This window comes from Strigops habroptila, chromosome 22 (genome assembly GCF_004027225.2).
Source record: "Strigops habroptila isolate Jane chromosome 22, bStrHab1.2.pri, whole genome shotgun sequence".
NCBI classification, from domain to species: Eukaryota; Metazoa; Chordata; class Aves; order Psittaciformes; family Psittacidae; genus Strigops; species Strigops habroptila.
Genome location: NC_044298.2, coordinates 1,533,695 through 1,556,162, shown reverse-complemented (window position 1 = coordinate 1,556,162; position 22,468 = coordinate 1,533,695). Strand labels below are relative to the sequence as shown.

General features: G+C 45.1%; 6 protein-coding genes across 6 annotated transcripts; 3 read left to right on the top strand and 3 right to left on the bottom strand.

Annotated features, from left to right (window-relative positions):
* Positions 1 to 812: 812 nt before the first annotated feature.
* LOC115602521 (scale keratin-like) lies at positions 813 to 1,253 on the bottom strand. Its single transcript, XM_030473701.1, has one exon. The coding sequence runs from the start codon at positions 1,251 to 1,253 to the stop codon at positions 813 to 815; it is 441 nt and encodes a 146-aa protein (XP_030329561.1).
* Positions 1,254 to 6,672: 5,419 nt separating this feature from the next.
* On the top strand, positions 6,673 to 7,113 carry LOC115602520 (scale keratin-like). The gene has a single exon (XM_030473700.1). The coding sequence runs from the start codon at positions 6,673 to 6,675 to the stop codon at positions 7,111 to 7,113; it is 441 nt and encodes a 146-aa protein (XP_030329560.1).
* A 2,096-nt stretch (positions 7,114 to 9,209) lies between these two features.
* Positions 9,210 to 9,662, bottom strand: LOC115602519 (scale keratin-like). The gene has a single exon (XM_030473699.1). It carries the CDS (start codon positions 9,660 to 9,662, stop codon positions 9,210 to 9,212), a length of 453 nt encoding a protein of 150 aa, XP_030329559.1.
* A 4,038-nt stretch (positions 9,663 to 13,700) lies between these two features.
* Positions 13,701 to 14,141, top strand: LOC115602719 (scale keratin-like). Its single transcript, XM_030474102.1, has one exon. It carries the CDS (start codon positions 13,701 to 13,703, stop codon positions 14,139 to 14,141), a length of 441 nt encoding a protein of 146 aa, XP_030329962.1.
* Positions 14,142 to 18,748: 4,607 nt separating this feature from the next.
* LOC115602773 (scale keratin-like) lies at positions 18,749 to 19,129 on the bottom strand. Its single transcript, XM_030474177.1, has one exon. It carries the CDS (start codon positions 19,112 to 19,114, stop codon positions 18,749 to 18,751), a length of 366 nt encoding a protein of 121 aa, XP_030330037.1. The 5' UTR covers positions 19,115 to 19,129.
* Positions 19,130 to 20,505: 1,376 nt separating this feature from the next.
* LOC115602777 (scale keratin-like) lies at positions 20,506 to 21,237 on the top strand. The gene is made up of 2 exons (XM_030474180.1): positions 20,506 to 20,589; positions 20,687 to 21,237. Exon 2 carries the CDS (start codon positions 20,711 to 20,713, stop codon positions 21,074 to 21,076), a length of 366 nt encoding a protein of 121 aa, XP_030330040.1. The 5' UTR covers positions 20,506 to 20,589; positions 20,687 to 20,710; the 3' UTR covers positions 21,077 to 21,237.
* The last annotated feature ends 1,231 nt before the right edge of the window (positions 21,238 to 22,468 follow it).

Below are 22,468 nucleotides of genomic sequence, written 5' to 3'. Positions count from 1 at the left end.
CATTTTATAGCAGTCACCAATCTTCCATTAAGAGCTGTGTTATGAAATTATTTCTGTGACATTAGATTAGAACTCTGCAGTGGAATAAAGCAGGGCTTAATTTTCAGAGCGTGAACAGTCTCTTGTAGTTCAAAGAACTCTCTCACATATGACATTAGATTAGAATTCTGCAGTGGAATAAAGCAGGGCTTAATTTTCAGAGCGTGAACAGTCTCCTGTAGTTCAAAGAACTATCTCATAAATTCATAAATGGGAAGTCTAATAAAGTAATGTGTAAAGAAGGTTGCTGTTCATCTATGGCCAGCACGTTGTGACCATGTTGTTGCAATTCAGTAGTGAAACAGGCCTAGCAAGGGCTCTCATGGAGACTTTCACTATGTGGGCAGGGTTTGCACAATATTATTTCAGCCCTATGTACAACAGGCAGCTTTATCCAGAAAAGTTGGCAAGTTCAGAATGGATGAGACTGCAAAACCACAACACGCTTATTTTATGATGCAGCAGAATTTTAATGAGAATGAAAAGAACAAAAATATTGCAATATCAAGAATGTATATCCAAGATGTCAGAGTCAAATGCATTTTGAAAGACACTATTCAATATCTCACTGAATTCAGGCACAAGTATGATCAAGTTGAGGAAAACAAACAATTGAACCCACGAAGGTGTCAGGAAAGAATTCAAAAGAAAAAAGGAGAGGTGTGGAGCATGCAGAAGACACTGCACTGAACAGGATTTGTGAGAGCTGTCACTCCTCTGCTCACTGGCGAATCTGCATTTTGCACTCTATTCAGTGGATTTTCCTGTTGAGTTTACCAGAAGCCGCAGTTGCCATGGAGGTACCTGCCGAACCGGTAGGAGTAAGGGCTGCAAGAGCCAAACCCATAGGATCTACCATAACCATACAGGCCCCTGTGACCCAGAGAGCCCCCATAGCCATAGAGACCACCATAGCCCAGGGAGCCATAGCCCCCATAGCCATAGAGACCTCCGTAGCCCAGGGAGCCATAGCCCCCATAGCCTCCCAGGCCTCCATAGCCCCCAATGAAGGGTGCTCCAGAAGATCCCACAACTGAATCCTGGGGGAAAGAGCTGAGGATGGGGCCGGGGAAGGTGACGACCACTGGAGGTGGCTGGATCACAGTAGTAGTATCAGGGCACTGACGGACACATGGCTCATTGCAGCTGTCAGCGAGGGGCTGAGGGTGAGCAACGCCACAGGCAGAGCTGGAGACCAGGTCGTAGCAAGACATCTTGTAGGGATGGAGGTAAGCTGTGACAGACACTGAGAAGTAAAAGAAAGATACAAGTTTAATGGGAAAAAAGAGTTTGAAATTTGGACGCATGGACTAGAAAAATGGCTTTATCTTTCAGGTCTTGTTTGTCTTTCCGTTTCTTTAGTATTTTTCATGAAACATCTCTCCCTCTTGTAAATCAGCATCACCCAGATTGCACACTAAGCAGTCACCTCTTCTACAGTCTCATTCCTAATTTCTTATGCTTGCTTCTCTTGAAGAGGTAGTTCTTTGTTCTACCCTGCTGCCAAATACTACAAAAATATAATCCAGCACATTACTTTGCAAATTACTTCCACTAAACTTTGCAGCCACTCTTACAAGTACCTGTGTCTGAAAGGTTGTTTCATGTTTGTTTTATACTAGCAAAAACAAAGCAGTGTAACCTGACAATTAGCAAAACTCTTGTGGCAAATTAATAGGTAGCTGGAAGAACAACTCTGGTATATTGACTTTTAACATGCTTCCAGAAGCAATAGCTAATATCATGCTGCCGGTATGCTGTACCTGCTTTAAAGATGGACTAAATGAGGCATTCCCTGCCCTGAAGTGCTTGCAAAGTAACTTGAGAGTCACAGGGTGGGTTAAAAGATTGTCTGATTCTCCGGATGGGAAACTGGCACACTCAGTTAAACCTACTGCAGACAAGTATTTTGGGATCTGAGCTTTCAGAATGACTTTTACCATAGGATCTAATACAATCTAAAAGAAAACCCATGCAAAGACTAGGAAAATTGCCTATGAACCATTTTTTTTTTCCCCAATAGAACCAATAAGACATTAGAAGAGAATTCTGGAGGTCATCTAAGGGCAATGTAAACAGTAGCTTAGGATTTCCTAGTTTCATCTCCTAGTTTTCCAGTACTTCATTCCCAGTTTTCCAATACTTCTTTAGACAATACTTCTCTATTCTTTCTAGTTAACTTCGTCCCTTTAACAAACACATATATGTACATAGACACATATAAAAAACATGTAAAATCCTTAACAACTTCCTAGTGATTGAACAAGCCTTCTGCTGATGTTTTGGAAGCTGCTTTGATAGCTCAAATTTGTATTAACAGGAAACAATAATTTTTGAAAACCCTACTTTTACCATTTTAAACCCAAATACATGGATGAACAATACCAAATAAGAAAAAAATATTCATGGCAAAATAATCCAACACTACTAAGAATCTTAGAATACTAATGGATTATTCCAACCTTAATTAAAACTGGAAGAAAAGATATATTGGAATTTTTGGAAAGAAAGCACATAGAATGATACTTACCCTTTTCACGGAGGTGAATAAAGCAAGCAAAGTGGAATGAAGGGCCCTGAGTTGGGACAGCTTTTATACAGTTCTCTAGACCATGGGGATCAGCCAGGGTGCAATTTGAGCATGTGCGTAATTGAGGCAAACCCCAAACTCATATGACACGTAGGTCCTCAAAATTTTGCTGACTATTTGTTCATTTGTTGTTCTAAGTCTCGTGAAATATGATAGGCGCATTTTGTCATGGAAGCCTCTTTCATCTCAAATGGCTTCATGTCCTATTCATTCCTGTTATCATTCCATTCACGTCTTTAGCGTTACAACAAGAATTATACTAATGCTCTTCCTTGGCTCCTCCATTATTAATGGTGAAACCCATTGCGTGGCTTGGTCACCTGATGTGCACAGATTTTTCCATTAGATCCAGGCTGTACGACACCTGGAGATAAAATGGAGTTCCATTGGAGCAACTTTGGGGTCGTCATTTTTATCTTGATCATTTGCACTCTCAGCTACTGAATGTGAGACCAACACTGCATTCAAAGGAAGTAAAGAAAACATCCTGTGGTACTTAAATGGTTTTCTGTTGGTTTGCTTTTGCACCCAAAGGAAGTCATAGAAAACACCCTGCGGTGCTTAAATGGTTTTCTGTTGGTTTGCTTTTGCTCCTACCACAATGCTGGCCTCATCTAATGAACAAGGGACTTGAGGAAACACCTTTTGCCTTCTTTGTTGTGCCTTCAGCTGTGGATTACTTTCCTCGTCCTTATCCCGAAAACAGGCAAGTCCTTTGGACCATTTTAAGAAAAAGGCAGGAATAGAACATCCTTTTAAACTACTAAGATTTTTCTAACAGGTCTTTCAGTGCATTCCAACCCAGATTGGAGTCTAGAGGCAAACTAGTATTTAACCTTTCTGTTCTCAAGGTTGCACGTTGCTTTCTTTGTGAAGCATTTGACTGCCACATTTTCCAGTTTTCTGTCTCCTGATACAAAGCCTTCAGGGATCCAGGATTCCTGGAGTTAGGTCCATCTTCCGATCAGGCAATATTGAATACTGCTGAGGAACAAAATTGATGAAATGTGACTGGTGGCAACTTGCTAAAGCTATCTGGATATATGCCACTATAAAGAGAGAAATCATTTACATGAATGAAGGCTGATCATTGATAGAATTGTAACACCTCAAGAAAGAATTGAGTCCTCTGTTTCTGTGATCTGTGCGACTGAAAATGATAAAGATACACTGATAATACAGCTTGTGAAATGCTATATTTTATGGAAAACTAGATGTTTGATTCTATAATAGCATATTGGAAAAAAAAGGAAGGTGACCAGATCCTCAGTATTCAGCCATGAACTGATTATACCAAGAACACAAATATCTTGACTTACATACTTTAATGTGATGTCATTCCATAATTGCTAGATACCTAAGTTCAGGTACATGCCTTCAATCTAAGGTAAGATTGTATTCTCAAATCATTAGTGGATAGTTTGTGGCATTTGAAAAGACTTGCTTCCTGGAAGCTTGAAAATATTATTGTCCAAAAGAACTTTTAACCACCTCAAAGGCTAAGAAACCCACCTCATAACTTAGAGATCATCTATGGCATAGAGTCTGCAGTAGTAAATAATATGACTGTAAAGAAGGGAAGAACTAGCCTTTGTTTTCTGTGGTGCATTCCAAGTTCATAATTGTTCCCTGTTCCCAGAAACTGCCAGCTCCTACTGCTTGCAGCCACAATAGTGCATTACAAGAGGCCATGAATTCCTGAGAATCAAAGTCAGTAATTCAAAACACTTCTGTCACATTTCATTTTTTGCACCAGAGGATCCATTGGTACAGAGAAAACAGATTTCCTCAGATCTGTTTAATATTCTCAAATACCATCTTTGTACTGGCAACATCAAACCAACAATACCTGAAAAAAAGTCTCTTTGGGATCTCCTATCCCTTTAGTGAACTTCAGAAACTCATTCCTTGCTTGTGTCTTAAAAACCAAAAGCAAGCCTGCTCATGTAAAGTTCTTCAGAGTTCGATATACACAATTTTTGTGGGAGAATACAACTGTCTGAGTGACCAATGGATGCAGAAACTGATTCAGCTCACAGCTGCGTGAAAAGTGCTCCCAACATTCCAAAATGAAGGATTTCACCTTTTTTTCTGCTCAAGGTTAATTTTCAATTTCCACATAAGACTTATTTAGAGACTGAAGCAGGTCCCTGGAGTTGCTGTTTCTCTTCTGAACTGAATTGTCTCCATTACAGCCACTGTCAAATGCTACTGGAAAATATCATTGACTCCCAACTTTGCTGTATCCCCCAAGTGTAGGTGGGGAAGCTAAATCACCCCCAACCTTCCTGTCACATTGGCAGTCTTTACCTTTCATCCTGGCAGGTTGTAATATGAATCATAGGTACTTAAACAAAAATCCTGTCCACGACAACAGTTCGTAATTTTGATAAACTCATGAGACACTCTCCAGGTGTTAATACAAGAGGAGGTGGCTTAATAATTTGCGTTGTAATTTCAAGGAAGCAACTGGAATAATGCCAGGTATTAATTTTCCCCAAGTTGTCACAAGATGAAAGAATTATCTATAAACTAAAGTAATGTTTACATCCTTATACAAACAAATTTGAAAGGACTCATAAACGCCAATAACGAAAACAGCAATTTCATCATCTTGATGGGTTACACGTGTTTGAAATTGGGACGGGCAACCAGTGTTGATCTTGTACCTCCCAGATGCTCTGATATAAAAGCTCTTCTCTCTCATAGCTCTTCCAAACACTTCCCTTGACTTCTTGGTAACTTAGGTAAGTCTGATTCTTCTCTACTGCTATCAGGGTATATTTTTATTGCTGGTTTCAACTAGAGTTGATGCCCACCATCCATACTGTTGAGTGTATCTGCATTGCCTTGGGACAGAGATTCTAATGCTGGTTCTATGGTGGCAGATACACCTATTTGCTGCTTGGGGACCTCTGGAGTTCTCAGTGTCAGAAACGCTGGAACTTGGAGAAACTGGGTGATGCTCTTAGTCATCTAGTTTAGTTTTAGGTAGTCTTGCAAGGAGCAGGGAGTTGGACTTGATGATCCTTATGGTTTCCTTCTAACTTGAGAAATTCTATGATTCTTACTTCAATGCATTTAACGTATTCCAAAGTTTGCATGTGAGGTTCAGCATTTAATAAGGGCACTACCACTGCAGTCATTCATGCAACCTGAGATGAATGAGCAATGCTTCTGAGAACATTGTGTGTGTTGCTCTGGTGAGGCAAATCTTCTAGCTGCCTTTTTGTTTCTTGCTTTCATATTGTTCCTCAAAACCATGCTAAGGATTTATAGGACATAGTGAGTGGAGAAGAATAAAATCACCCTTGGAGAAAATAAGTTTAGAGGGGAGAATACAGGCTGAATTCTTGGGTTTACCAAAGAGTCCTAGTTTGTTCTGGGAATAATAATTTGAAATCAGTTTCTTGAAAGACACTGGGGACTAAACCACTATTTATGTTGAAGTTGTCCAGACTGAATACATACAGTGGCTGCATAAGTGGGAATTTGGATAATAATGTTACTATGTGTCCTTTATTGTCTTGTCAAATGGGTTTCTTAGCAACCAGGGCAGTCACAGTCCTGTAATCTGTTGTTCCTACAACTCTCAGCAAAACTGGGATGAGTGGGAAGAAGAAGCTACTGTAATTAAGTTGTATATAAACTACATCTCATGTAAACCTGCTGAACCCAAATCCAAGTTTTCTTACTGACTCATCAAATGACCTTGGACAAAGTCACTTTGTTCTTCCTGGTTTTGCTTGTCAGATTTCAGTTTAATGTGTAGAATTATATCAAAGTTATTTGCAGGATATTTGTGAAGAAGAACACTTTAAGTGTTAGACATAATATTTCCCATATGTTTTCATATCTGTAGACATTTTTTAGAGAATTTTTGAAAATCAAGGATTATGATTGCAAAGTGGGAAATTGATGTATTTATTAAAAATCCTGTACTTCACTCATTCTTTCAATGTAAACTGCTGATCTTTGAAGTCTTTGTCTTCTACTTAGTCTAACCAGTAGTGTGTGTCACAGCTTACCTCCATCCCTAAGAGATGTCTTGCTACGACCTGGTCTCCAGCTCTGCCTGTGGCGTTGCTCGCCCTCAGCCCCTCGCTGACAGCTGCAATGAGCCGTGTGTCCGTCAGTGCCCGGATACTACTACTGTGATCCAGCCACCTCCAGTGGTCGTCACCTTCCCTGGCCCCATCCTCAGCTCTTTCCCCCAGGATTCAGTTGTGGGATCTTCTGGAGCACCCTTCATTGGGGGCTATGGAGGCCTGGGAGGCTATGGGGGTTATGGCTCCCTGGGCTATGGAGGTCTCTATGGCTATGGGGGCTATGGCTCCCTGGGCTATGGTGGTCTCTATGGCTATGGGGGCTCTCTGGGTCACAGGGGCCTGTATGGTTATGGTAGATCCTATGGGTTTGGCTCTTGCAGCCCTTACTCCTACCAGTTTGGCAGGTACCTCCGTGGCAACTGTGGCCTCTGGTAAATCCTGCAGGAACATCCCATGTGTAAGGAATAACTGGCAACTTAGAGATACAACCTCAATCCACAGCAGTGGTCCCAAAGGAGATGTTGTGAAGTCCTGACCTCTGCCACCTCCTTGCACTGGAGCTGGGAACAAACACAACGTGCTTAATTTCTTTACCCTCTACTCGTGGTCTTTTGGGCTTTCTTCCATCTATGTGTATAATGGGTGGGATAAAACAAGTAATTTCTACTCTTATAAAATGGCGCATCACTGTCCAACCAAAAACAATTTTGGAAGGAATTGCCTGCACTCTGATACATATTCTTGATATTCTGTAATGTTTTTCTGTGAATATTTATTTCTCATTAAAATTATTCTACTCTGCATCAAACAAACTTTTAGTTTCAATTTCTTCTGCTATGAATATACAACTCCCCTCTCTGTAAATGGGGAAAACTCACATCCTTACATAGGATGAAGCTCAGACTTCAAAAACACAGCTGAAGTGGCCCAGCTATCAGTGAAGTGAGTCAGCCTTTGCTGCACTCAATGCACACATTTGGGAGCAGGAACCCTCCCTCCCCAGCTGGTCTGAGTTACAATAATAACATTATGTTTAGAAAGAAACCACACTGAATCTCCATTCCCTAATGAACCACTTGAATGTCTTTACTGATCATAGCAGGAGCAGAGCTGGTGGCTCAGCTGAGATGCGATTCAAAGCAGATTATGGAGAAAGGGTGGCACATGAGGGGGCCCTCAGGTGGGATGGATGCTCCTGCATCAAAAGGGATTTAGGGAGGTGGAGAAAGAGTGGTGAAGGATGTCAGCATGGAGCTGCTGAGTGAGAGGGTTTTGAGGGAGTTGCAGCAAGGAAAAAAGCTCTTCAGTGGTGGGTAGATTGTCCAATAGGCCTTTTAGATGAGGAATATCAAGGGAGAAGCTGAAAGTTAGAGCTGCTGAAAAAGAGGTTTTTGTTGTGAGTACTTCTTACGCAGAAGAAACAACAACAACAACTCCTTAGCAACAACAGTGTTAAAGATATGTGTGCAGGGTTGTGACTTTCTTCTCTTTTAAGCTTTTTGGACATTGTAATTGTGTTCTGTGTTTTCCAGCTCTTCTTGCTGGCATAGGTGAATTAGCCTTTGGGGTAGCTGTATGGAGTAGCTGTTTTTCTGTCTAAAAACCTCCAACACCTTAGATTTCATGATTATAGAGAAAGACCATTACCCACAATTCAGACTTAAAGTTCCATTGTATGGCCCAGAAAGCTTTATTTCTTTAAGGAATTGACAGAAAATTAATTCAATTTTCAGCAGAGACTATTACTGAGGATAGAGTTTAAGTATTTGAGTGAGAACCTGAAGTTCAAAGAGATGAAATGAAGATAGACCTGGAAGAAATCCTTACTGGAATCTAATGTTTTTATGGAAGAGTTTAATATCTGTAATCTACTGATTCATTTCTCTACTACTGTAAACTGTGGATGTACAACCAAGAAGCCAAATTCTTCAAAAATGTCACGAATCTTTATCTGCAAAATGGGGAGGGCAGGACAGTAGCTCCTTCTGTGGTGAGGGCTTCACACTGCTTTTGTTTATTTGAAATCCCTCATTCTTTGAGCAGGACATTCATCTTGGACTGTTACTGATGGCTACTCAGGTTAGACTTCTCTTTTAAGACAAATAACAATTGTAAAAGCATGTGAAAAGAATGCCAGAACATAGCAACTTTGATACAATAAACTTTTAATCACAGTGAGAAAAGGAATACATTTTCAGAGCCTCTAAGAATGAAATTGTTCTCCAGTCAGGGATACAGTCACATATAATTGATTTTAGGGTTTTTTTCCTGAGTTTTAGCTGTTGATTTGAACAAACAGGAACCGTTTTGAGCAACTTTGTTGCACATTCACCCCAGACAATATGGAAATGCCACAGGAGAAACGCTAAGGCAGAAACTGAAAGTAGGGGTTAAGAGAAGAAATTCAAAAGAGGCTAACAGACATGGCTCATGGTCGTGGAACCAAGCACTGGAGGTTCAGACCTTGGTAGCTCTGAACCCATCACATCTCATTTGTCAGTTATACCTTGCTTGAGATATTTCAGTAGGATTTACCAGAGGCCGCAGTTGCCACGGCGGTACCTGCCAAACCGGTAGGAGTAAGGGCTGCAAGAGCCAAACCCATAGGATCTACCATAACCATACAGGCCCCTGTGACCCAGAGAGCCCCCATAGCCATAGAGACCACCATAGCCCAGGGAGCCATAGCCCCCATAGCCATAGAGACCTCCATAGCCCAGGGAGGAGCCCCCATAGCCCAGGGAGCCATAGCCTCCTAGACCACCATAGCCCTCAAGTACAGGTGCTCCAGAGGATCCCACAACTGAATCCTGGGGGAAAGAGCTGAGGATGGGGCCGGGGAGGGTGACAACCACTGGAGGTGGCTGGATCACAGTAGTAGTATCCGGGCACTGACGGACACACGGCTCATTGCAGCTGTCAGCGAGGGGCTGGGGGCGAGCAACGCCACAGGCAGAGCTGGAGACCAGGTCGTAGCAAGACATCTTGTAGGGATGGAGGTCAGTCTATAAAACATGGTCATTTATGTTAACATTAAAAAATATCAAACATTAGATTATAACGAATCAGTCCAACAGGGCATCAGTCATAAATCTGGGAAGAAAACCTATTTTCTATTGCTATTCCACCTAGCACTGTAATCTGGAGGCCAATTTTGATTTTGTCATCCTCACGTCATGTACTTTTCAATTGTATATTTGGTATTTCCAGATGGGATAATTTTGATGTTTTCTACTTAGTAAGTTTGATCTTTCCTGTTATAAACTCAGCAGAACTCTGCTTAACGCAGCCACATACAACCGTGTACACGAGCCTTTTAATCTTTTAAAATAGTCAAGGAACTCTTTGAAGCACTAAAATGTTACAAGTTTGGCATTCAAAACTGTTTGATATACCCTTCTTCTGGAGCCTGTCTTTACAGGATCCAGTAACAAATGAGAAACCAAACATTATTTCAGCAGCAAATAATCTGCAGACCACTGGCAGCTTGGCAGTAACTGAAGAGGATTTGGTCCTAAGTTAAAATCAAGAGTTCTTGACAGCAAGTTAAGCTTAGAGAAGTTTGAGAGAAATCTGACTTACCCAATTTACGAAGGTGAGCGAGGTTGAGAGAAGTGGGTAGAAAGACTTCATGCAGATTGCTTTTATACAGCTCTGGTGATTGCCTGGAGGACATTAAGCATCCTATGTGTGAGCTCATAATTAGGTACCAACCCCAAATTGTAGGACACGTAGTTCCTCAAAGTGCTGAAACTGTTTTTGCTTATTGCTTGTGCGTTGCAGGCATTTCTAGCCCACACATAGTGTGACGTGCACACTCCACCACAGACCTCTCTATTATTTACTGTCTTTATGTGTGGAATTACATTTTATTATTCCATTGCTCTCTTTAACATTAAGGGAGGATTTAAGCTGACTTAAGATTCCTGCGTAATTAGGATGACAGTCATATCTTTCGACCAGTGACAGGTCTTTTAGTGTAATCAGCAGTATACATGGATACAAAATGCAATTTCTTTTAGGATCTCAAATGAAGGCTGGAGACAACAAGGGTGGGAACGTTCCTTCTACAGGCTTAGCATTTCTACCTCCAGCTACTCAGTACAAGGTGAACACAATAGTCATGAAAATCTTTTAATGGTTCTTGGACGGTTCTCTACTAGTTGTCTTTCAGTCTTGGGAACAGAGAAATGTTTCAGCTGGCAGTCCCAAATCTATGGAAACTGATTTTTTCTGAGTAGTTTCATTGAGCTTGGCTTTCCTTCCTTTATATTTTATCATGTTTTCTTCTCCTACTGTTATGTGTTAGAGAGGCACACCTAGGAACATAGGAGTAAGAGAAGCAAGTACATCAGGCAACAAGACATGGCTACTGAAAGGGACTGTAGCCCTGACACAACGAAGACAGGCTCCATTGTACCCTGTTTTGGTTGGGTGGTTGGGGGTTTTTGTTGGGTTTTTTGGTGGGTTTCTTTTTTTGTTTGGTTGGGGTTTTTTTTCCTTAGTAGTTCAGGGAACATAAGCAAATCTCTGTTTCTAGGCCAATGTGCACTTTAAAAATTAAATTTACTTTCTTTTTTGTTAAAGTCAAAGAAAGTAAGGTCCAAAAATGTTATAAACCATAAAGTGATTATGGAAAGACCTAAGTGACCTTAACTTGCCTATTTTAATGTGGTAATCTCTCAATAGTGGGGTGTATGCATCCACCTACTTTATATTCTTTTTATATTATTATGACACAGTATGTATAAGCTAGTAATGAGTGTTCATGAGGCATTTGAAAAATCCCTTGGAATGTTCTCATAAAACTTTGAGATGGCTTTTTGCAGTATTACAGATCAGGAAATCTCCATATGTATCACCAGATTTGGAAAAGCTCATAATTTAGAAATAATACGTGGTCTGAAGATAATCACATTGGTGATTATGATAACCATGATAATAATATAGTATTACAACAATGCCATAAACAAAGAAAGAAACCTCAGCAAAAGCCAGGATTTGCCTTTCCCAGCAGATTCCCACTTCATAATTGCTCTCTACTGAAAGATGCCACCAGTGTTGGGGTTAGCTGCAAGGTCAATTGCAGACCAGGACCAAGATATTAATTCAATGTACACTTTGATTATTTCAATATTTTAATCCTGAGCATTAAAAATATAAATATCTCTCCATTCAGAACTAAATTCAGCTTGATGCTGTAGTTTGAGGGTCAGATAAAACCTAAGATTGTTTTGGACATCTACCACTGTGTGTTTGGGAATGCTCACAATATAATTTGATTCAGAGAGTACTGAGAATCCTGCATGGATTCCAATATGAACTGTATCAAAATAATTATCAAAATAATCCTAAGCAAACAAAAAATATTGCCCACCTTCCTGAGGATTTAATGATCATAGAATCATAGACATGATAGACTGTGTTTTATATTTAAGATAAATTCTTATGTAATAGACTTTGAAAGAAACACTTCACCACAGGTTTTTTCTGATAAATGGCTGAGCACCGTTTTCAGAGAAGACAGCAAAAGAAGAATATCCATGTATAAGCAGCTTACTGCATGGTGCAACTCCAAAGAGAATAGAAAACTGATATTAATTTCATGAATCATGTTTTAGGATGAAAGATGCATCAATTTCACCCATCATTCTTTTAGATGAAAGAACTGCGTGTGATGTAATATGTGTTATGTTAATGATAATTGAAATCAAATCATAAACAAAAACAACGCACAACAATTTCATCACTTTGTGGAGCTATCAATACAAAAAATGTGCCGTGTCAACTAATTAGATCCACATTCACAAAACCAGCTTCTCATCCCTCAGGCAGTCTGAACTGTATAAAAGCTCTCTCCACTCAGGGTTATTCCAACCTCTTCTCTTCACTCGTTCTCAGCTAACTGGGTAAGTCTGAATCTGCTCTTTACTGCCATTGGAATAGTTCTTTGCTCTACAATTTAATCTAGGATGGTCTCTTCCATTAAGAACTAGTGAGTAGAATTTCAGGTGAAAAGATAAATCTTACAAATACGATTAAAGGTGTAATGGACAGCTCTTCGCTGCCTTCAGGGTTGGCATTTCATTGCAAAGCAAATTGGAAGTTTCTTGATATGGCAGAAAATTAAGTTCATGATTGGGCCATTTCCAACAGCTGAAGAAATGATGGGACCAGCTCCGTATGCATTCCTTTTCTCTATATCGTTGTATGGGTAACTGGAAATGACTTGAAAAAGTTTAAATCTTCATGGTTCAAAAGGGAAATGCTGAGCTGAGAATCAGAACTTCCATTATCTCCAGTTTATTCTATTACAGATTGCTCAAAGTGATTTATGTTAATTCAGGATAATTGGGCATGGATATCATCAGAGATCAGGCACTGGCTAAGATAGAGTATCACAGAAAGGAATTGAGAGCTGTTGGAAATGCTCTCCAAGAAATGTATTTAAGAGAAAGAGGGATCATGGAGGGAGTTTAAGGAGCTGACAGGGATTTTTGTGTCAATGGGGGGAACTTATTTGAGGTGAGAATTTTTTCAAGAGAGTTCAGAACCCAGAACCAAAACACTGTGTTGTTAAGCTACTTGTAAATATCTCCGTACCCTGATTCAATGTGTGGAAACTAGGGACAATAATCTTTGCAATTCCATTGTAATGTTCTCATCAAACAAGTTACTGAGCAAAATGAGTAGACAATGACTTATAATCCTTTTTCTGACAAGTCTTAGCACAAAGGAGATCAGTGGGAAAGAACAGCTAGAGTCATGAAATCCAGCATAACAACACATTCCACTCTTGGAGTTCCAGTCCTTGCTGATCTACTGAGTCACCAAAACATCTGAGCAAAGAATTTTGCAGTTCTACTTCAATTTTATTTCTAATATACATCAGTTAATTGGTGTACTTCAAAGCACTCTTGTCTGAAGAAAGACAGTGAACTCTATAGCACTTTTATGTATGTAAATAATTCTTGTACTTGGTAAAACCAACTCTTTTGTAGATTGACCTCCATCCCTAAGAGATGTCTTGCTACGACCTGGTCTCCAGCTCTGCCTGTGGTGTTGCTCGCCCCCAGCCCCTCGCTGACAGCTGCAATGAGCCGTGTGTCCGTCAGTGCCCTGATACTACTACTGTGATCCAGCCACCTCCAGTGGTCGTCACCTTCCCCGGCCCCATCCTCAGCTCTTTCCCCCAGGATTCAGTTGTGGGATCTTCTGGAGCACCCTTCATTGGGGGCTATGGAGGCCTGGGAGGCTATGGGGGTTATGGCTCCCTGGGCTACGGAGGTCTCTATGGCTATGGGGGCTATGGCTCCCTGGGCTATGGTGGTCTCTATGGCTATGGGGGCTCTCTGGGTCACAGGGGCCTGTATGGTTATGGTAGATCCTATGGGTTTGGCTCTTGCAGCCCTTACTCCTACCGGTTTGGCAGGTACCGCCGTGGCAGCTGCGGCCCCTGCTAAATCCTACTGAAATATCCCCTGACTAAAGAATGACTGGCAAATGCATGATATAGCTTCGATCCTCAACTGAACTCCTGAGTAACAGGCAGAGTATCAACGACTTCCACTTAAAACAGTGGAGTCAGAATGGCTCCATAAACTACACTTCTCATTTCCTTCTTTGTTTCATCTCCTCTTCCTTGCCCCTGCCAGTGGCTAAATGCGTAATTCCACCATCATCCCAGAGAATGCCTGCTTCTCCCTGAAACCGCCACCTCCAGGGAGAAGTCTGGAGGATCACCTCTCTTGAAGCCTGGGGCGACAACATGCCTGCCTCTGCCTCATGTATATTTCTCCACTGCAATAAACCAAGTCTGCATCCAACGCCTGCCTCTGCACCTTTCTGTCACGGCACAGCCTGGGCTGCAGGGTTCCCTGGCCCTCCTATGGCATGGGACCCTGCCAGCCAAGCCACAGCAGTCTCCCAGTCCTGGCAGCAGAGCCAGGTTTAGCTGCTTTTGGGGACACCCCACAGCCCTGGAAGCTCTGGCCACACATGATCCTGAGCCTAAGAGTCCTCTCTGCCTAGTCTTTCATTGCTACTGAGCTGAAAATATTGTCTCCTCTACACTAACCATTCCAGTTGTCAGACTTCCAGTAGTTAGCACAAATTTTCTTTTCACTAGTTAATTTAGTGCTTGAATACCTGTAATTTTACATCTTCTCAGGCAATGCACTAGAAATCATCAAAATGTGATCAAAGACAAAGTAAAAAAAATGTTGCCTGAAGTTCTGTCAAAGCATATTCTGAAAAGGAACAATAGGAGGAAGGTAAATAATAGGAAGCAATTTTTAAGATAGGTATCTGATGAGCAAAGACCAAGCACTGCCTCTTTTTTGTTAATCACTGCTGTGATAACAGTTGCCTCAGGAAAGTTTTGGCTGAGTAAGTCATCTGGGTGAAGTGAAAAGAATAGGAACTAACACATTACAGAGGATTTACCTGAGGATTTCACTGAGACTCTTTCAAAGAACAGCTCCAAATGTGGAGGTACAATTTCTTGAGCTCAACTCTATGTCAGTGCCACGGAATAGCAAATTTTATTTTAACAGGTAACTTCGATGTTCCCCCCCCAGATGTAACTGGATATGTCAGACGGCTATGTGCTGTAAGAAGTAACAAGCTGAAACAAAAATTAGTCTCTAATACTCACAAATCTCACTTTTAAGAAAACACTTTTGTTTTACTGATTAGCAAGTATTTACTGAGAATATTTTACTCAAAGCGAAGTTATTCACTGAAAGGTTCTCCTGCTTCATCCCCCCTGTCCCAACGCTGCCTAAGCTCATGGCTCTGGGATTTTTGGGAAAGGTCAGGAGAGGTGGCAGGGGTGTCTGGGAATGGACAGGAGCTTGCAGGACCCAGATAAGAGCCTAGGCCCTGACCCATGAGTGCCTGGGATTTGTGAAGAGCCCAGGCAGCTGGGCTGCAGAAAAAAGGTTCCTGCCTTTGGGGCACCAAGAAATGGCTCTTTGTCCCTGCTGCTGCTCTCCATGCTCACATGGCTTGAGGCAAGGACACTGCTGCTGTGAATTCCCAGGAGCAACCAACCTCCTAGTTCCTGCCACACCAGCCCTGCATCTCCTTGGCTCAGGTGCCTCTCTTGTGCTGAGCAGAGCCCTCTTTCCTCCCGGCTGGTTCAGCCCAGGGCAGTTCCTGAGACAGCTTTACAAAACAAGGATGCCTGGTTTCATAGAATCATAGAATCATAGAATGGGCAGGGACACTTCACACTAGACCAGGTTGCGCAAGGCTCTATCCAACCTGGCCTTGGACACTGCCAAGGGTGGAGCATTTACCACTTCTCTGGGCAACCTCTGCCAGCACCTCACCACCCTCACAGTAAAGAACATCTTCCTTATATCTAACCTGAAATTCCCCTATTTTAGTTTGGACCCATTACCCCTTGTCCTATCACCTCTGATGAAGAGTCCCTCTCCAGCACCCCTGTACTCCTCACTCAGATATTGGAAGGCTGCTATGAGGTCATCATGCAGCCTTCTCCAGGTTGAACAGTCCCAACTTTCTTAGCCTGTCTTCTGATTCAAAGAACTCACCAACAAAGTTTAAGTTGACAAGCAGGTATTTTTTATTGCAGTGCTGGGAGATACGGGGGATCTCTCCTCCTAATGTGTCTCACCTGAGCATTAAACAGACTGTGTTTATATTGTTGCTTAACAATACATATTATTATATTTCCAGTAAACGTCATACATATTAATCACATTTCCAAGAACTGCTTTACATAGATCTATGCCCATTTCCACGTGTGCACAATAACGTGATAGTGGTCTTTTGGGACCCCTGGTGGTCGTTTCTTCATCATCTTAGTCTTCATCACTTCGTCCTGTAGTTGAACTCTAGGTTTGGAAACTCCTGTTGTCATGTCAGCAACCACTAGTCCAGTTCTGGCTGGTCATCGTGAAACATTTACCCAAGATATTTTCTCACTGCCATCTATTACAAAAGCCTACTTTTTCAATGTCATCTATTGCAGAGGCACAAATCCTAACTGAATTTAACTATTTGCAAAAGATTTGTGCTTCCTTGTCTCACCTCACACAGGAGGTGCTCCAGCCCCCTTATCATAGTTGAGGCCTCCTCTGGACTTGCTCCAACAGCTGCATGCCCTTCTTATGTTCAGGACACGAGAACTCCTCTCTGTTTCCTCTCTGTTTTTCTTCTGCTCCACATCAGGATCCTTACTCTAACACAGAGCCTGTAAGAGGTACTTCAGTGTAAATCATACATGATTACAGCTGAACACTTGACCTCCAACTGCCAACTTTTCCCACTGATTCTCTCAGTAATGTAGTGTTAGACAGGTACCAGCAAGCACCCAGTTAGATGTGTGTTGTGCCTAGCCCAAGACAGCAAGATTGGTGAGAGCTACTAGCACCCAGCTGACATGATTACATAGCTTCTATTAGGGCTGGATGCCTGTTCAGGGTGAGCTCATGTCTGATTGCAAAATAATACACAGTGATACACTTCTATCAGTGTCTCACATTATATGGGAGTTATAGGAATGGTTTACTACATTGGTTACTCAAGCATAACTCTCAGAAAACCTGTATTTATTTCCATTAACGACATTGGCACATGATTTGGGAGCGTTATGTTGTATCTGCTGATAACACAAATCTGAGTGACATTAAACAGGAGGGAATCAGGCTTTAAGACAGGAAAAACAAGATGACTTAACTGATGGGAATAACAGTAATGTTATTCCCCAAATGTCAGTAATAGCGTGCAAAGCCATGTAGCTGCTGACTACGGAGAAAAGATCTGGTGTAACACAGGCTATAATCAGAAAGAAGTGACAGAAGAGGAAGAAGTCTCTGAGTAGCCCCAATAGGTGATGGTAAGGTACAAGGAGATGGCATGCTCTTGAGTGAATCCATGCTAAATATAGAATACCACATAGTGGTACTATAAACAGAACCTGTAAAAGAAGGGGGAAGAGCACACCTAATTTTGTCTTTGCTGCCAACATGTCACTACTGCAAAAGAAAATGTGAATCCAAGAAATGTGAACGACACTAATCTGAAGTTAAATGAACTCACACATGCAACAGTAAGAGGTAGAATAATGTTCTGGGATGGGTCATCTAGAGGAAAATTAAGAAAAAGATGATCTGTGTTTGATTTTTGACCCCAAGGTAGTTACAAATTCCCCCAATGTCATACGGTAGCAGTTTTATAAAAGTATGAAGTTTTGTTCAGTGAGAGGGAAACACCACATATCGTTCTGGAAAGCCATTAAGAGTAACTAAGGCAAGACTCTCTAATACATTAATACAGAATCATAGAATCATAGAATAGTTAGCGTTGGAAAGGATATTATGGCCCACATATATGCCTGCACATGTATTGATACATTAGTATGCACATAGGAAGAGGCATCTATAGTCCAGTGACCTGCTACCAATTCATTGCTACAATTCTGCAATTAAAAAACACCTCACACCAATTAGGGAAAATTGAACAAACTGAACAGCAAATGCATGGAACAGGAGCAGGAGAAACTAGGAATCACCTTTCCTTTCCTAGATATGACAGGTGTATGATATGCCATGGTAAAATATGGGGATGATAACATCAGTCCTTGACAGATACCAGGCACTAAAATTCAGAAGAAGAGAAAGATAACAAGTTTGATGCAGGAAAACTTTATTGTGCCCAGAGGGGCAGGAGAGGGTGTCACACAACCGGCGAGCAAATCCCAGAGAGACTGCCTGTCGCGCCTTTGGGGAAGCAAAGGCATCTTCTCCACAGCATGGCTTCTGGCTCCACGTGCCCCCTTGGTGAGACATTCCAGATTCACAGGACTTTGATCATCAGCAGCACAGGGCCTTTTGGGTGCAGATCCTGCCCCTTGTGACACCTGAGAAGAGCGGGGAGGGAAGGAGAGCAGAGGGCAGGAGAAGAGGGCAGGGATGAGCTGAGGGTGTGCGACATTGCCAGCTACCCAGGCCTTGGCTGGGGATGGGGATGCTCAGCACTCCTCAGTTCCTTGTGCCCGTGATCTCACTCCCCAGGGGTGATGGTGGCTTTGGCCTTGGCTCTAGCAGGACCCACAGGTGTCCCACAGCCTCTGGCTGTAGCGGGGCAGAACGCCAAGGCTGCAGGCGGGAGAAGCATAGGGTCTGCCAAAGGTGCAGAGGCCCCCCGAGCCCTGCGTGGCCCCGGCGCCGTAGAGGCCTCCCAGCCCCAGGGAGCCCGCAAAGGCGGGTGCTCCGGAGGAGCCCACCACGGCTTGCTGGGGGAAGGAGCTGAGGATGGGGCCGGGGAAGGTGACAACCGCGGGCGGTGGCTGGATGAAGGCTGCCGAGTCGGGGCACTGGCGGGCACACAGCTCGTTGCAGCTCTCAGCGATGGGCTGGGGGACGGCCACGCTGCTTCTTGGTGGGTACAGGTCGTAGCTGGACATCTTGGTGAGAGAGAGCTGAGCCTGCAACACAAGGCACCAAGGATGGGTGTCATGAGCAAGGGCAGGATCCTCGCTGGCTGAGCTGTGCCCTGTTCGTCACGCTGCCCTGTGGCTGCAGGGGCCAGAGCCACCACCTTGCCCTCACTGCCCACCGCTTCCCCTTGGCCAATCCAGACCCCCTCAGCACCCTACTCTCCACACACAGAGGCCACACAGTCCCTTCCCCAGTGCCTGTGCGGGGCCTGACTCTGTGTTTCCTGGCCATGCAGCTCCTTCCTCCATCCTCCCGTCTTGGCTCAGAGTGCTCTGGCCATCCCAGCCTGCTGCCAGCATGGCCGCTGCTGCCAGAGCTCTCCTGGCCGGGGAGTCCCTCGCCAACCTCAGCCACAGGAGGCAAAGCCCTGCAGCCACCCACCTACCCTTATCCTGAGCAGAGCGAGGCAGCAGCGGTGGATGCCAGTGCTCAGCCAGGGCAGCGCTTTTATGCGTGGCCGGCGAGGGCGGGGAGCAGTGGCCACGCTGGCTGCACGTGGCTCGTGGCAGCCGATCCCCGGCCTCCTCCCTGCGTGGTGCGGGGCCGTTTTGCTGATGCCGTTTCCTGGCCAGTCCCAACCCGCTCTATCAGCCTCAGCAATTACTCGGCTCGGTCGCTTGAAAGCTGCCACCTCATTGGTCAAATTGGCCCCACTGGCTTTTCATTATCTCCATTTGTAAGAGGGCACGCAGCGTGACAAAGGCTGACTGCAAGTGCCCTGCGTGCCATGGCTCTTTCCCACGGGCTTGGTCTCAGGGCAACCTCAGGCGTTCTTTACAGAGCCACAGGGCAGCCCTGGGTGCTGGCACTGGGCAAGAATTAGCCTTGCCAAGGCCTTCTGAACGCCAGAGACGTGCTCCCAGTGTCCATTATCTACAGAAGCGTGAGGTTACGAAACACCAAATCAAAGGCACTCCCGTCGGGGACTGCCTGCTCAGCACCGTGCATCACTTGCCAGCCGAGGGAAACCAGCTTCTCTCCACCTGTAGACGCTGGCCCTCGACCTCTGTAATGCTGGGGCAGAAAGAGCCGTCGTGCTACTCTTTCCTGAGGTGCGTGGTGCAAGGAGCACAGATGCCCGCCTGAGTCCATAAGGCACAGGACATGTCCAGCCCTGGCCAAGCCCTGAGAGGTCCTTGCAAGTGTGCAGGAGGGTGGGGAGGCACATGGCGATGTGGGGGAGATGCTAGCTATTACGTAGCCCACAAAGCAGAATGGGGAGGGAAGGAAACCTGGAAGCAGCATGTGCTGCTGCGGCGAGGGGCTGCTGACTCAGAGAGGGACAGGAACCAGCCAGCCCCGTCATCAGGGGCAGGAAGGTGGTTCCACCTCTGCAGATTGGCCCAGGCAGTGCTGAGCCATGGCAAGGCCAGTATAAAAGCTCTGCCTCTGCCAGTCTCTCCCAGCCACCCCTCTGGTCGCCTTCTCCTCGGGGAACACGGTAAGTCTGTGAACACTTGTCCCCCTGCACCAGCCCCAGGCCATCCGCCTCGGGAGTTTCCCTTTGCTGCTCTCTTGTAACCTGCGCCTTCTTGCAGAGCACCGTCCCATCGCGCACCAAGATGTCCTGCTACGACCTGTACCCACCAAGAAGCAGCGTGGCCGTCCCCCAGCCCATCGCTGAGAGCTGCAACGAGCTGTGTGCCCGCCAGTGCCCCGACTCGGCAGCCTTCATCCAGCCACCGCCCGTGGTTGTCACCTTCCCCGGCCCCATCCTCAGCTCCTTCCCCCAGCAAGCCGTGGTGGGCTCCTCCGGAGCACCCGCCTTTGCGGGCTCCCTGGGGCTGGGAGGCCTCTACGGCGCCGCGGCCACGCAGGGCTCGGGGGGCCTCTGCACCTTTGGCAGACCCTATGCTTCTCCCGCCTGCAGCCTTGGCGTTCTGCCCCGCTACAGCCAGAGGCTGTGGGACACCCGTGGGTCCTGCTAGAGCCAAGGCCAAAGCCACCATCACCCCTGGGGAGTGAGATCATGGGCACAAGGAACTGAGGAGTGCTGAGCATCCCCATCCCCAGCCAAGGCCTGGGTAGCTGGCAATGTCGCACACCCTCAGCTCATCCCTGCCCTCTTCTCCTGCCCTCTGCTCTCCTTCCCTCCCCGCTCTTCTCAGGTGTCACAAGGGGCAGGATCTGCACCCAAAAGGCCCTGTGCTGCTGATGAGCAAAGTCCTACGAATCTGGAATGTCTCACCAAGGGGGCACGTGGAGCCAGAAGCCATGCTGTGGAGAAGATGCCTTTGCTTCCCCAAAGACAGGACAGGCAGTCTCTCTGGGATTTGCTCGCCGGTTGTGTGACACCCTCTCCTGCCCCTCTGGGCACAATAAAGTTTTCCTGCATCCAAGCTTTGACTCCCTCCCTCCATCCTGCCCCCGGTTCTAGAGGTTGTGGGGGTGGGTGAAGGGTAGTTGCGGGAGGGCAAATGCTGGTCCCGAGATGCCCAGGTTAGGGGAGGGTGGGTGCTGTTGGGACGTGGAGCGTGCAGGCAGGAAGGGGAAAGCCTTTTGGTGGAGCTTGCAGCAGCCGCGGAAAGGGCAGAGATCGGGATAGGCTCCGGCAGTGCTCCTGTGTCTGCTCTTCTCCACCTGGGATCAGCACCAGCTCCACCAGGTCCCCATGAAGCCCAGGAGCACCACAGCATCTACACGCATCTGCACAGACGAGGCTGGGCGAGAGCGAGTGTTAAACCCTGTGCCAGCAGCATGGAGGTGGGTTGAGAAGAGCAGTTTGTCAGGAAAGGCCCTGGGGGTGCTGGGCAACAGCAAGGTGAGCAGGACCAAGAAACGTGCTTTGGCCAAGGGCCTTTAGACATATCCTGGGCTGCAACGGTTACACGTGAAGGATCCCTGCTTTCCTGGTACGGCCAAAATTGGCTGCCCGTGACATTTCCACAACAAATTCCTTGGTTTGCTTTGCTTCCCTTCCGGAGGTGTCTTTCTCTCATCCCACGAGCTTTCTCAATTTTAGCCCCCCAGTTTTCTCCCCATCCCAATGGGGTTCTTGTGAGTGAGCTGCTCTGTGGTGTTTCGTGGCCAGCTGGGGTTAAAGCAGGAAAACGATGGCAGGACAGAGAGAATCTGTCTTGCGGCGAGGGGATCAGAGAGCTGGGGCAACTCCTCCTGGTACAGAGGATGCTCGGGGCATCTCGTGAATGTCTGAAGGCACACATGTCTGAAGGGACGGTGATGAGAAGCTGGAGCCAGGCTCTTTGCTGCGGTGTGAGTGCCAGGCCTAGAGGGAATGGGCTCCAAGCAAAAGAGGAGGCTCCGTCTGAACGTCCCAAGCCCCTTTCTTCAGGGGGAGCTTGAGCAAGCACTGACACCTG